This window comes from Takifugu rubripes, chromosome 1, assembly GCF_901000725.2.
Source record: "Takifugu rubripes chromosome 1, fTakRub1.2, whole genome shotgun sequence".
Classification (NCBI taxonomy): domain Eukaryota; kingdom Metazoa; phylum Chordata; class Actinopteri; order Tetraodontiformes; family Tetraodontidae; genus Takifugu; species Takifugu rubripes.
In genome coordinates, this window is record NC_042285.1 from 28,754,918 (window position 1) to 28,769,958 (window position 15,041).

The 15,041-nt window shown below is 44.3% G+C and overlaps 1 protein-coding gene across 1 annotated transcript in view; it reads left to right on the plus strand.

Annotated features, from left to right (window-relative positions):
- Positions 1–15,041, plus strand: part of ttn.2 (titin, tandem duplicate 2) — a 166,824-nt gene that overhangs the window by 22,735 nt on the left and 129,048 nt on the right. Inside the window, 9 exon segments of the mRNA XM_029837082.1 lie at positions 7,072–10,881; positions 11,492–11,770; positions 11,948–12,511; positions 12,766–13,047; positions 13,124–13,402; positions 13,476–13,757; positions 13,838–14,116; positions 14,304–14,591; positions 14,687–14,965. Of these exon segments, the coding sequence (XP_029692942.1) occupies positions 7,072–10,881; positions 11,492–11,770; positions 11,948–12,511; positions 12,766–13,047; positions 13,124–13,402; positions 13,476–13,757; positions 13,838–14,116; positions 14,304–14,591; positions 14,687–14,965 (6,342 nt within the window).

Consider the following 15,041-nt stretch of genomic DNA (forward strand, 5'->3'; position numbering starts at 1 on the left):
TGCGATTGTTCAAGAAGACGTATCCCTCAGGGAGTCTCCAACACCAAAGCCATTCACAACACTCACACCTGATTATGCAGACTCGACGACACCAGAAGACAAGGTTGACTCGGTAAAAACTGACCTGTTTGAAGAAGAGTATGAAGGGGAGTCTTTCAGGAGTCCTTGTGAGAAGGGCCTTGAAGCTGATATTTCTGAATGTGAGCAAAGCAGGAAATGGCAGAAAGGTAGTAAGGTGTCCAATGAAGAGATTGTCTGTCATGAAATACACCTTCCTAATCCAACAAAACGGTTGGTGGAGAGCAGAACTTCCATTGTATCTGAAACTATGAACAAGACAAACTTTGGATACACTGAAGCTATTCCACTTAGAAAATCAACCAAGATCAAAGCTTCCTTACAGAAGGAGGACAGAGTAGAACAAACGATGTCTAATGTACCACTCCTGGCTAAACAAATGTCTCCAAGGTTAAATATTAAATCAGCAGGCCAGAACAAAGAGTTTCTATCCAAGGGAAAACCCAAGATAGAGGACAGACTTGGAGACTCACCCAGGCAACATCTATACAGATCTGTTAAAGAGAAGTCCCTTATTGAGCCTGTATCAGCAGCTAACTTACCAGCAGCCACATGTGAGCCCTACCAGGAACCCTGTGGGGGAGGATCATTGAAAGAAGACTATGGAAAGAGTCTGGAAGCTGAAAGGATTCAATGCGAGGAAAAACTTTTGGCCCTGCGGATCAGGAAATGGCAGCAAGGCATGCAGATGTCAGAAGATGAGAGACACTACCCTGAATCTGATCCAATGTTGGCAGAGACTTCATACTTAGAGAGTGAGGATCATATGTATCCACAACAAGAGCTAAAGGCAAAAATATTATCTGCTGAACATTCTGACTTGGAGACACAAAAACACGTGGAAGCTGAGGAAGAGGAGAAGATGCTTGAGAAGGCAGGTGAAGAGCATGGCCTTCACCTATCAAGGGATAACCTCTCAGAGTTGAAGCATGAGAGTGAGAGGTTCTTCAGTGAGGATGAGGCTTTGGCTCAGCGGATAATAAAATGGCAACAGGATGTTGTAAAAGAGCAAGCTGCACAGCTGGAGTCCAGCAGGACAGGTGCTCACCCACAGGTCCATGCAGAGACTACCACTGAGCTTGGGGAAGAAGTTAAAGAGGCCTCTTCAGAAATCCTTCCACAGCTCAAAAAGTCTTTCTCAGCTAAAAGTGCTAGAGACAAGTTTTTTATGAATGAGTGCGCTGCTGAATCCCAAGATCAGCTGAGTGATTATCCTCAGTGGCCTCCTTCTGGTCAACTTTACACAGAAAGACGAGAGACCACATTGCAGAGGGACAGTGAAGACTTTGTAAAAAAGGACAAAGCGCTGGCTGCGGACAACTTGAAGATGCAACAAAATGTTGTTGAAAAAGAGCACCGAGCTAAAATAGACTCTCAAAGTCAACAACACGTTGTTTGCTCTGAACTAAAAGCTCATTCGTCATCATTCGACAGAGAAGATGAGCTTGTTGACATGGCTAATGAGCCCTACAGTGTTCCATTACCCTCATCTTCAGCTCATGCCACTGAAGCTTTGCCATTAAAATCTTCAGTTCATGCTTCTGAGTCAGAGGATATGGAAATGGAAAAGACACAGAAAAAAGATAAGGATGCCTTCTTTGTTGATAAAGCCAAGAGCCAACATTCGACAGACATTAGAGACACAGAAGCAGAAAACACAGAGAACCAACAAAAGACTTGTGGTGAAATAACCATAGAAAGATGTGAATATGGGCCTATAAATGAAGAGGTGTTTGTGCAAGAGAGTGCAGAACTGAAGGAAGCTAATAACCAAACTCAAAAGTCAAAGAGAATTAAAGATGATGATGATGCTGGTGCTGGAAGCTCCCCTCCAGTTTTTGTCAAAGAAATCTCGTCTCTTAAGACTAAAGTGGGTGAGATGTCTGAGTTTACCTGCCAGTTCCACGGTGACCCTCTCCCAACAGTGACCTGGTTTAAAGATGGCCAACCATTAACCCACAATCCTGACTTTGATATTATGAACAGAGCTAACAAATCAAAACTTACTGTGTTCTATCCAACCGCAGACCACGAAGGCACATATGACTGCCTCATAACCAATAAATATGGAAAATCTCTCTGCAGCTGCACTCTGGAGATTGCTGACAAAATAGCAAGAACAGCAGATGTCACAAAACATGCAGCAGCGGATCTTCCCAAAAAAGGAGAACAACCGGAATCTGTTTTTGAAAAAGAACTGAGTGCGTCTGTGCAGTCAGGAAAGGCTACTCTACAGGTGCCCGAAATGGTGATGCACAGACAACTCTGCTCAGATGAGCCTTTCAGCCCTTCACCTGTGGAAATTAGAATCACCACGGCCACGCCTGTTCCCGAGATACGAGGAGAAAACCATGAGACTAAACCACAGAACTGGACTGAGGAAGTGTCCACTATGGCTGGAGCAGAGGGATCCTCTACAGCTGTCAGACACAAATTTACATTTTCCTTTGATGTGTCTGAAGAAGAATCCACTGCGGTAAAAAAATCACTAAATACCAATTATTCTGAAGGCATTACTGGGGATGTCCAAACTCCCGAAATATTTCATCAGCAATACCAGGACGTGACTCATAAAGAAGAAAAATCAACTTGTCCACAACCAGAAGAAGCACCAAGAACTAAGAAAACCAAACATGCCATCTCTACCGAGCATCCAGGTATATCCGGCTGTGGCCTACTAGCCTCCTCCGCTGTGATAAAAGTCTCTGAGATTAAACAAGCTTTTGAGGCAGACTCATCAGTTCCATTGACGGCACCCCCTCCTAAACATGACAGAAAGGTTTTTCCTGAGGAGCGTATTTCTGCTGCAGCAGTCTCCATTGACCTGAGGGACAATAAAGGAGAGACTGATCAAAGTCCTGTTGTTAGAGATTCTTCCCCAAACATAAGTCCAGATTTAGCAAAAACTCTCCCCGATGGAGCAGAAGCCAATGTCACTGAAATTTCCCCTGCTTCAGGAAAGTTGTCTTCTGATCAGTCAGTTTCCCCACAACTCCCTGCTACCGCCCTTACATCTTCCGAGTCTCCCCAGACCATCTCCCTTGAGGAAAACAGTCGACAGGTTTGTCCCAAAATTCCAAAGGGAGCAAATTCTACAGAAGGTGATGGTGCAAGTAAAAAGTTTTTAGATATGGTGCAGGAGTCATCTGCCCCTTCTCCCAAACAAGATTCCTGTGACATGGAGATGGGAATGTCCGTGCATACATTTGACCGCAGTAGTAGCTTTATTCCTTTCCTCTCTGAAAAGGAAAATCTCTCAATGAGAACTTCAGGTCAACTTCAGGCAACTGTAAAACCTAAAAGGACATCTGGATCAATCAAACCTGAAAGTCAAAATGCAGTTGCAATGTCTTTGTCTCTGGACAGCGAGGTTGATGTTGTCAGGGAGGTTGTCCCAACAGATGCTAGGGAGGCTAGTGTTTTAGAAGAATCAAAAGAAGACCAGCTGAAAGTAGTTACTGATGCAAACATTGTTACTGCTGTGCTGGAATACACTGAGGAGACTTCATCAGCTTTTGCAGAGCTTATTTCTAAACCAGAACCTACTTTTGACAGTGGTGTCTTTTTGAGTGAAGTGGAGACTCAGCCTGATATTACCAAGATAGCAGAGGAGACGCCTGGTTATGAAGGTGAACTTGATGTTCTGAACAATGGAGCACAAGAGAGGGTCAATGACCCTCAAACACTTCTGGTCAACCCTAAAGTTGACGACATCCCTGGACAACATCATCTGTCTGAGGATGGTGCCACTGAGAGCAGAGTTACGTCCACACAGGACAAACATTTCAGCAAATACTCAGAAACTAAGGCCGATATTGCAACCGTTGGTTCCTTGGAGGAAGAGGAGGTCACCTTTGGTGCCGTGTATGACTACTATAACCTTCCGGCGGATTGGAGAAGGCCAATGTCTCCAGAGTCAGAAATGTCAATTGAGATTGGGAGCACAATGAGTGAAGAAGTTACCGAAGTGGCCGAGAGGTTTTTCACCCCAGGCTCATCCTCTGAGGTCTTGCAGCCCCTTGTTGAGCATTTTTACACACCCACATCTCCCATGGCGCTCCATACTCGCACTTCTGTTACACCTGGTGGGTTTGTGACCCCACAGGAGTATCCCTTCAACCCTGCAGAAGCTCAGAGCCCATCATCCAGACAGTCCAGTGAAAGGTTCTTCACACCACATGAATTATTGTCATCTCCTGTTGAATGGAGCATGGATACAACTGCTGTCAACAAGGATTTATTGTTTAACCAAGGAATGGAGTCTTCATCCTTGGCAACCCTTGAGGAGAAAGCACAAGGTGTTCCTCCTGCTTTCCTCAAACCTCTCATGAAGAAGAGAGTGTGCGAGAATGATTCCTTAATGTTTCTTGCTGAGGTGTTTGGCCTACCATGCCCTGAGGTGAAGTGGTTCTGCAACAATAAACAACTGGTGGAAGATGACAGGGTTAGAATGGAAAGAGATGGTGATACTGTCTCCTTAACAGTTCTTGATGTTACTAAAGCTGACCAAGGAGAGTATATCTGTGAGGCTGTGAATAACATTGGACAAGCCAGAAGTGTTGCTTTAGTGGTGGTTGTATCACAAGAAGTGAGGTTCATGCCTGCTCCACCAGCTGTCACACATCAGCATGTCATGGAGTTTGATGTGGAAGAAGATGACACTTCACGTTCTCCTTCCCCTCAGGAGATTCTTCTGGAAGTAGAACTGGATGAGAATGAAGTCAAAGAGTTTGAGAAACAAGTTAAGATCATCACAATTCCGGAGTACACTGCTGACAACAAGAGCATGATTGTATCTTTAGACGTATTGCCAAGTATTTATGAGGAGGGAGCTGTAGATTTTGTCACCCATGAGCGCGATGATTTGAAAATAGCATTTGAGGTAACAGAAATGCCTCCAAGGTTCATCAACCCCATCTGTGATATGGAAACACCAGAAGGTGCCACAATCATTTTTGAGTGTTCACTAATGGGGACTCCATCTCCTGTTGTGTCTTGGTTCAAAGGAGACAAAAAGATTCCTCACAATGACAAAAAGTACTTGCACTCATCTGAAGGAGACAACCACTTCCTTAAGATCTGTACAGTCACAACACAGGACAGTGGAGTTTATATCTGCAGGGCTATCAACGTTGTTGGAGAGACGCTGTGTAGGGCCTCTCTGGTTGTAGTAAATGCCAAATCATTCTCGGGGAGGACGCGAGGAAGGGAAGTGACTGCTGTGTCTCTCGGAAGTGCCAAAATTCAGCCTCAAAAGTTTGATTTGTTGGTGGGCGGTAAATCATTTGATGGTGAACAAGTATCGGAAATCGAACTGGAATTTGAATTTGATCAAGAGGCAGATGAGTCACAACGTGCTGTAAAGCTGGTGGCCAAAACTGACCACCAAGCTGAAACTAGTGAACAGGGAGAGAAATATGTTAGCATCAACTTTGATGTGTTTGCCGAGCCAGCAAAAGAGGAGAAAGTGGAATTCAAAGGGAAGTCCTCTGATATGTGTAGCTTCCAGTTCCAGGTGACCGAGTCACCCCCCAAGTGCATCATCCCATTGAGTAACATTACTGCGGCAGTTGGCACACCAGTTATCCTTCAGTGTTTGGTTAGTGGGACGCCCAACCCCACGGCTGAATGGTACAAGGATGGTGATCAAGTCACAGACAGTAGGTGTATAATCCAGGAGAAAACGTTGGGCCATTTCAATTTGCTCATCACCAATGTGACCCAGAGTGATGCTGGCGAGTACAAGTGCATTATTCAGAATGCAGCAGGTTTAACTGAAACTGCTGCACTGCTTAAAGTGTTTTAGTGGTCTGGACTGGTTGCACAATGATGACCTAGCTTTCCAGTTTCCTGTCTGTTTGGTTCTTCTAGTTGAATGTTTGGTGTAAGTGTGAGTGTACGCTAAGACTTTAGCTGCAGTTTCAAAACTCAGATGCTCAGACTTCTCACAACATGCAAACTAACTATTAAAATAAAAAACTGCTCCTCATAAAAATACCATTTTAAAAAAAAAAAAATTATCAGTCATGCTGACCAAAGTAATGATTTCAAAGGAATTTTAGTGTAGCTGAAAGTGTACTTTTCACCAGAGATGAATAAATAATCCTCCTCCTCATCATCATACAATCACAGGGATTGTTGGTGCCCAGCGGTTTTACAAATGAGATTATAGTGAGATTCCTGTTGATATTGTCATCATTAAGACAACTCTGTCTTGGTATTTGATGTGTTTCTGAAGAAAAGAAAATATTTGGAATTTTAATTTGAAAAGAGAATTCTCACTTAAATTTTATTGGTAAAATGATAAAAAAAATGATGTAAAGGTATGATGGTTCAGATATATTGTAAATATATTTCATGAGTTTATAAGTAGTATGTAACAACGTCTTGAGTTTGATTCAGAGGATACAGTAGAAACCTGTTTTGTACACTTATGTTTGGAGATGAATCAATAAAGTATTCTTTAGTACAATGATGCAGTCTGGCTCTTTTCCTTTCTCGTGTGTGATCAGGGTCCAGTTTCTCAGAACATTTACAGAAGAAACGGTTGTAAAAACAAGCTGTTTGGATATTGGAGGTTATTTACACATTTTACAAAACCTTGGTTTTTAAGGGAATATTATTCTTTTTTATTCTTTTTTATTTTCTTCAGAACAAAATACTTTCGATTTTCTAGTTTGTGATGATGCAGAGCTTTTAAGTTTCCTCTCTGAAACTGGTCTTTATAATTCAAGTTTCATTTGATTTAGAATTAGTTCAAAATTAAATGAAGGGACATTTCCAAAGAAAGCATAGGAACGCTGGTCACCTGATCACCACATGTTTGGTTGTATTTGCCTGCGGTGGCGATGCAGTTATTGGATGATATTTGGTAAATGTATCATTTTGTTTCCATTCAGGGCAACCCCAATATTTGTTTTAAACACTCATTTTGTGATTTATGTTTTTACGTTATGTATATTGTTACCAATCTTGCTCAATATGTCCTGACAGAACAATCTAGCACCATCATCACCACTGTGGAAGAAAAAGAAGAAATCTTCTCAACTGGTGTCCAGCTACCACAGAAAACAAAAACCCTTGAACTCAAGCCAGAGTCTAAACGTTACTCTTCCACTTTAGAGAAGAAAAAAGAAAAGCCAGTTTTCCTTAGCCAAGTTTCACCAGCATCTGTATGTGTTGGGGAAACGGCAAAATTTACTGTCAGAGTTTCTGGTGTTCCAAAACCAGTCATTCAGTGGTCTCACAATGGAGAAGTGATAACAAGCTCCTCAGTATACAAGATGATAGAGGAGAAGGAAGACTGTACATTAGTAATTACCAAGGTCACATCAGAGTATGAGGGCGAATACTCTTGTACCGCCACCAACAGATTTGGTCAGACAACATGTACCACATATCTGGAAGTGAAAAGTGTTGATGTCAGCCAGGCAGAGAAATGGGTCGAAAAGATGTTCAAAGTCACAGGTCAACCCCCTACGTTCAGTGTTCAGATTCAGCCTTTGCGGTGCTCGGAAGGAACAGAGGTTCTGTTTAATTATAAAGTCAGTGGCGATCCGATCCCTGATGTAAATTGGTACAAGGGGGCTTTCCAGATCCAACCCAATAGAACTCGTATCATTAGCTCAAACCCTGATGGATCGGGCTGCCTCAAATTGAAGACTGTCAAACAGGAAGACAGTGGCATGTACATGTGTAAGGCCTCCAACAAGTTTGGAGAAGCATCTTGCAGTGCAGAATTAGCTGTGGTCAAAGAAACTGTTGTTGTCAGCAAACAGGAACAGGTGACAGTAGTGCAACAGAAAGGCTATAAGGTTTCAGTGACAGAACAAGCAACAGAGTCGCGCTTGTATCAGGTCAGCCTCCCAGGCCAAGACCGAACCAGGTCAGATCAGATGGTTTACACCATTGGCACTGAGGACAGGCAGATCATTCCCAGTGAGCAAGTGGGGTCTCTTCAAGAAGTAGACATTTCATCCGCCACGATTCACCGTGAACAGATGACCCACCAGGCAGCAGTGCTTCAGGCACATGAGATCGAGGAGAGGGTGTCTGTCGTTTCTACCCACCCCCCTCAAGTTTCACTCGTTCCTTCAAAACAGCTCCACATGGCAGCATTTACATCTTCTATTGAAGAAAGTCAGGACTTCACAGAGCAGCACTGTGACCGTATTCAAAGCCCTGAGGTCATTGAGCTTAAGGCTGCAAAAGAAAAGAAGTCAAAGGTGATGTCAGCTGTGGCTGAAGAACTCACCCCTTTGTCTACTGTTAGCACAGAACCCCTGAGTGACAGCCAATCTGCTAATGTCAGACCCACTTCAGAACCTAAACATCTGGTAAGTGGACATCAGGTTGAGTCACAAGTGTCCATCTTGAAGGAGCAGTCTGCTGATATCTCCAAACCACAGGAAGAGAAGGGTTACAAGGTAAAGGAAGGTATTAAAATTTTATACTCGGCTCAGTCTACAGAAAAGCGGATGCTAACAGAGGGTCACACTGTTGAGTTAGCAGCAGCAGACTCTGCTATGAAGTCATCTGTTGTGAAAGAACAGCATCGACCCCTCTTGGCTTCTGTCAGTGAGTCAAAACACACTCTTTCCAAGGAGACAAAGATCTCCATGGAGAGGCCTGCTGAGGAAACTGCACATCTCAGAAAGGATACAATTTTGAAAGCAGCTCTAAACACTGAAGAGAGTCGGCTGTTGCAGGCTGAGCACAGTGAGCAGCTGCCTAGTCTGCCTGGTTCAAAGTGCATTCATCCACAGATAGAAGGGGAACAGCTGTTGCACCTCCAGGTGATTACTGACCAGGATCTTCTTCCTTCTGAAGAGAGCTTCACCTGTGAAAAACCAATACCGTCACATGCAGGAACCAGGAGGAGTCCCACTCTGCTACACACTGTTATTCAGGATGAGCAGAGGACAGTCATTTGTGAGGACACATCCACATTTGAGGCCAAGCCTAGCACCTCGACCGTCCAACCAAAGAAGGAAGCACCAAGCCTCTTGCATCTTCAGTCAGCTCACCCTGTGGATGCATTGTCCAAAGAGGGTGTACTTGTGATTGAGAAGCCTGACCATCAGTTGGCAGCACAAAAACAAGAACGGGCAAGAAGTCATGCAGCCATTACGGAAGAGAAAAGGGAGCTGACAGGGGATTATCATACAGAACTGGATTTATCTGTGACTGGTATCCGTTCTCAGCTTCGAACTGAGCCAAAGCCTCAGAACATCCTCCAGCTCTCCTACCAGCCAATGCAGCTGCCAAAGGAGACGCCAGTAATTACTGACATCAAACAACAACGAGCTTTGGTGCAGAAGGAGGATCGCTGGAATGTGATGCACGTCACCACTGTTGCAGACAATTTGGCCTTAGAGGAGGGTCACACTGAGAATCTTACAACCCTTGACAAGTTCAGCTGTAATACTGCCATTGAGCCAAAGGTTCCCAGTGAATCTGTCCAGATTGAGGAGAAGGAGATCTCCACTGAGAGTAGTGCCCTTCTCGAGTCAGCAGAAGAAGATTTTGCCATTCAGATTCAAGAGGGACAGTCAGTTAGACAGTCAATAGTAATGGATGAGAAACGAGTGCTGACAGGCGAACTCTCTAAGGAGATCATCAAGTCTGAGTCCACAAAGATCGTCTCAGTCACCACACAACCCAAGTTGTCTCTGATGGCATCAGAATCACGAGACAACACGGCTCTTCCCAAAGAAATGACATTTGTCATTCAAATCCCTAAACCGTTCAGTCTCAATATACGGCGTCAGCTTCGAGACGTTCTTCAGTCTGCTGTGGCCACTGAACAGCCAGTTTTGCTGGCTGATGTTGTGAGTAAGCTGCAGGCTGTAGATTTACAAGAAGTAAAGGTTCAGAGAGAGCCCAAGCGGGCTGTGTTTACATACATGATCACCACACCCGGTGCCCCCATGGAGATCAGCCTGGCTTTTGAAGGTAATTATCCCCAAACAGCTGAGTTCAGAACTGAACTTCAGGCAGCTTTCCATTCCCTGGTATACAGGGAAGCTCAGATCCTTACATCAGAACAACCAGGCACCATGCAGCTAGACAAACCCCAGCGAGTGCAAGTGACCTCAGCGTCCCGTAAGCAAATGTTTTCATCCACGGTTGAGACAGCCAGTATGGCGGAGAGCGCTGCGGCTTTCTCTGCCGTGAAATCCGAAGGTGCTGCACTCAGGACAGAGTCAAAAATGACCATTGAATGTGCTGCTGCCCAACAACAAGTTGTAGTGCACGAAGCTAAGGCAGCAACTATACAGGAGTCCACTACATCCCAGGTCAGAGTTTCTACTGAGGCAGCCTTTGAACAGTCTGTCCAGGTTGTGAAGGAGGAGGTTAAATCGGTAATGGTGAAAAGCAGAAAGGAAGATGCAGGAGCAGCTTTTGTTCCCGCTCCCACTCTTCCCACTACCATCCACACAGAACAGACCATAGATATCAGTGTAGTGAAGGAGCACAGGGAGGAGAAGTTTGAGGAGACTACCGTGATAGCACAGAGGGAATATCCTACAATAGTCATTGCCCTCGAAGACATCTCTATTGATGAAGATAGTAAAGTAACATTGAGTACCACCATAGCATATGCAGAAAAGGTAAACTGGTTTTTCAATGGACAATTGGTAAAATCTGGCAAAGAGTTCAGGTGTTCTAAAGAAAAGGACACATACACGCTGGTTATCAGCAAGGTTGTGAAGGAGATACATCAAGGAGAATATGTTTGTGAGGCAGAGAATGAAGCTGGGAAGACTACAACATCTTCAAGACTCACTGTGGTCCCAAGAGGTTTGATGATAGAGAGAATTAATGTAATCATCCATTCAATCACCCATTTTTCAGCGACCCACTAATCATCCACTGCGAATGGTTTCATTCAAGTCATATGAGAAATCGCTCATCTCTGTTCATAGTTCAGTAGGAGCACCTTTTTAGAACCTGAATTCTAACTCACCACATCATGTGTGTTCCACATCATTGTGCCATCATTTATGGCCTAAAGATCAGAAACATCACAGCTCTGGAGTCAATGTTCCTCACGGTGATGGCTGTCATGGTTCTGACCTTCAGGCCACTTTCATGGTCCGTTCATGTCTCGAAAGCCCTTCATATGTTATCAACGCCTGCATCACTTCATCATGTGGAAACTCTGATCCTTCTAACTTTTGCCTGAACACTAGTCCCATGAGAATCAAGTTTAGTGACATTTTGACCTTTCTGGCTGATTCTTTATGAAATCATGGGACTACTGTTCTTGTCATTATTTTTCTCCTTCACAGTCACTCCTGAAATATCTTCTGTCACTCTTGTCCACCATCCTTGTTCCTGTGTGTCTTACAAACATGTGTTTAGCCTCGATATTGACTTTTATCCTTTCATTTCTCTGGGTGTGCCTCAGTGCCGCCTGTGTTTAGGCTGAGAATCACACCGCTGGAGATAAACGTTGGCAGCAGTGCCAAGTTTGAATGTGAAATCACAGAAGCTCCAAATGTGACCTTCAGATGGTACAAGTCTGGAATTGAGATCAAACAGAGTGAAAAGTACAGGATCCTCAGCAGCACCACCAGCTCGGCTTTGGAGCTTTTGAACCCAGTCAAATCTGACAGTGGCGAATACACCTGCAAGGCCTCGAACCAGCATGGTGTAGACAGCTGCGCTGCTTCCCTCGTCGTCACAGGTAAGACCTCCATATCTTCAGTTCTTTACCAAGAGAGAGAGAGAATTATATTCTTACTTGCACCTTCTTTATAGCATACGATCGAAACATTGGGGCTCATGTGGAAGGTTGTACAGGTTACATTTGCTATAACTTCTGCTTCCTAAAACTGTATCAACTTGTTTATTGCCTTCTTAGAGATGTACCCACCAATATTTGTATCAAAACCAGAGCCAATGACTCTATTTGTGGGCAAAGAGGCTGTTTTTCAGTGCTCGCTCACTGGATCCTCCCCAATGGACGTTGTCTGGCACAAGGACAACATAGCAATCTCTTCTGAAGGGAACTATGTCATGAAAAGTGATAAAAATAAGTACTCTCTTCACATCAAGAGTCTTGAGCTGGCCCACCAGGGAGTGTACCTGTGCAAGGCCTCCAACAGTGTTGGCACGGCTACCTTTACCACGGAGCTCTGGGTTGTCGACAAGCCCAGCTTTGTTAAGCCTTTTGACCAGGTGTCTGCTGCTGTTAATGATCCAGTGAGACTGGAGTGTCAGGTGAATGAGGATATTGGTGTGACCATCACCTGGACAAGGGATGGCAAAAAGGTCCACCAGAGCATGGACTGTAAATTGTCCTTTGAGGACAAATTGGCTGTTGTTGAGATACCCAAGGCAAAGCTGAAAGACTCAGGCAAATATGTTTGCACAGCCACAAATGAGGCTGGAAGCTCCTCATGTGAGGCTTTGGTGATGGTCCAAGGTAAGATCTGACAGATGGGCTTTCTGTGGTGTGACGCAATGATGTCTTTTGACTGTCTTCATGTTTCAGCTGATGCTAAAACTTTGCATTGCTCTCTTGCTTATGCTTTCTTTTAACTCATCCACTCACTCTCTCTCTCACTCACACACACACACACACACACACACACACACACACACACACACACAACCAGTGCATGTGATTCATTTCTGTCCTAAACCTTTATGTGTTACTCAACTCAAAACTTCTTTTAGAACCACCTACCTTTGTCAAGAAAATGGAACCAAAGTTTACATGGAAACAAGGCATCGCTGCACGATTACAGTGCTCTGTTAAAGGATCACCCGAACTTCACATCCACTGGTTCTGGGATGAGCACGAGCTTAATGAGGGAGAAAAATATAAAATGTCTTTGAAGAATGGAGTTGCCATCTTGGAAATCTTGAATCTTGTTGTTGCGGACAGTGGTCGTTACAGCTGTGAAGTGTCAAATAATGCTGGCAGCGACAGCTGCAGCACCCTCGTAGCTGTAAAAGGTTTGTCAAGCGTTGGATTTATTCTCGTTCTACAAGTGAGGTGGCTCTAGTGCATAATCACTCTTTGTACACGCAGAGCCTCCATCCATTAGAAACGAACTACAGACCATTGAGGCAGTGAAGGGAGGACCTGTTCACCTGGAGTATGAGATTGCAGGAACAGCTCCCTTTGAAATCACTTGGTCAAAAAATAGGAAGACTATCACTGCCGATAAGAAATATAAAATAATATCCCAGCAATCTCTGTCAAGGCTGGAGATCCTGACCTTTGAAAGTGCAGATGTTGGAGATTATCAGTGTGTTGTGTCAAATGAAGTGGGAAAGGTCACCACCAAAGCTGTGGCCAAACTCAAAGGTAACAGAACACGTGGGAAAATGCTGTTGTGGATTGAAATCTTCAGATTTAAAGTTGTCTTGTGCTTCTGTAGAACCACCATCCTTCACAAAGAGAGTTGACAATGTTACCGCTGTGTTGGGGAAACCGGTGAAACTTCAGGGAACGGTTAAGGGTTCGAGTCCCATCACTGTTAAATGGATGAAAGACTCTGAATACCTGAGAGATGATGATCCAACTATTACGTTGTCATTTGAGAATAATGTTGCTTCCTTGTCAATAGCTACTGTGGCTCTTAGCCACGGTGGCAAATATTTGTGCCAAGCTGAGAATGAAGCTGGTCAGCAAAAATCGGAAGCGACTTTGACTGTGCAAGGTCAGCTGGCGTCTTCAATGCCGTTGAGATCCTCTTCACTTTCTTTCTCTTAAAACCTAACAAGTCTGTCTGTATCCCAGAACCCGCCAGGATCGTAGAACCCGCAGCCTCTATTAGTGTGACCGCAGGAGAGTCGGCCACACTGGAGTGCACAATCAGTGGGAGCCCAGAGCTCAAAGTGAAGTGGTTCAGAGATGGAAAAGAGATGACAAGTGGTCGTAAACACAAGCTGACTGTTAAGGACAAAACTGCCAGCATGAAAATCCTGACAGCAGAAAAATCCGACTCTGCAGACTACAAGATTCAAGTGTCTAATAAAGTTGGGAAGGATGAGTGTACATGTTCACTCACTGTCTTGGGTTCGTGGTCTTGCTTCATTTCAAATTCAGCTTTGATTTTAATTGATGATGGTCACATGATACACTCTTGCTGCCTGTTTTATCTGCCCTGTTGTTTTCTGCTTATATCACCTAGCAACCTTATACTTTAAAGCTTCCAAAGATTTGAGTTTTTCCTAATGAATGGATTTTTTCCCTCAATAATCAGATCGGATAATGCCTCCAACATTCACCAAATCCCTGAAAAGGGTTGATGGTAACATTGGTAATAACGCCTCCCTGGATTGTAAAGTGTCTGGGTCCCAACCCATGACAATAGCTTGGTTCAAAGATGACCAGGAAATCACACCAGGACCTAAATTCCTGGCTGAATTCAGAGACCACTCTGCCACGCTACAGATTGCTGGTCTGGAGAAAGCCGACTCTGGAGTATACAAATGCAGAGCCACCAATTCTGCGGGCTTCAAAGAGACCAGTGGCACTCTCTATGTCAAAGGTTATGAATGCTCGGCTTATGGTCGTCCTCTTTGTTGTTTAGGTCTCAAATGATTTAATGCTAACAGGAAACAAACCTTGTTTTGTGGCTTCCAGAGCCCCCATCATTCACAATGAAACCAGACAACCAGGATGTTATTCCAGGCACCACTGTTTCCTTCACAGCAGCCTTCACTGGGACAGCTCCATTAACTGTTAAGTGGTTCAAAGAGGACAAAGAGATCGTCTCTGGAGGAACCTATTTCATAAAGAAAGATGCCACTTCGAGCTCTTTGGAGCTTCAGTCTGTGAAACCCAGCGACTCTGCCACGTACACCTGCCAAGTGTCCAATGATGCTGGAAAGGTGGACTGCACAGCGGTGCTCTTTGTCAAAGGTGCCTGTCTTTAATATCAGCTGCATGAACCACAGACGACGGTAACTCTGACACTAACATGTCTTTTCTCGATGCC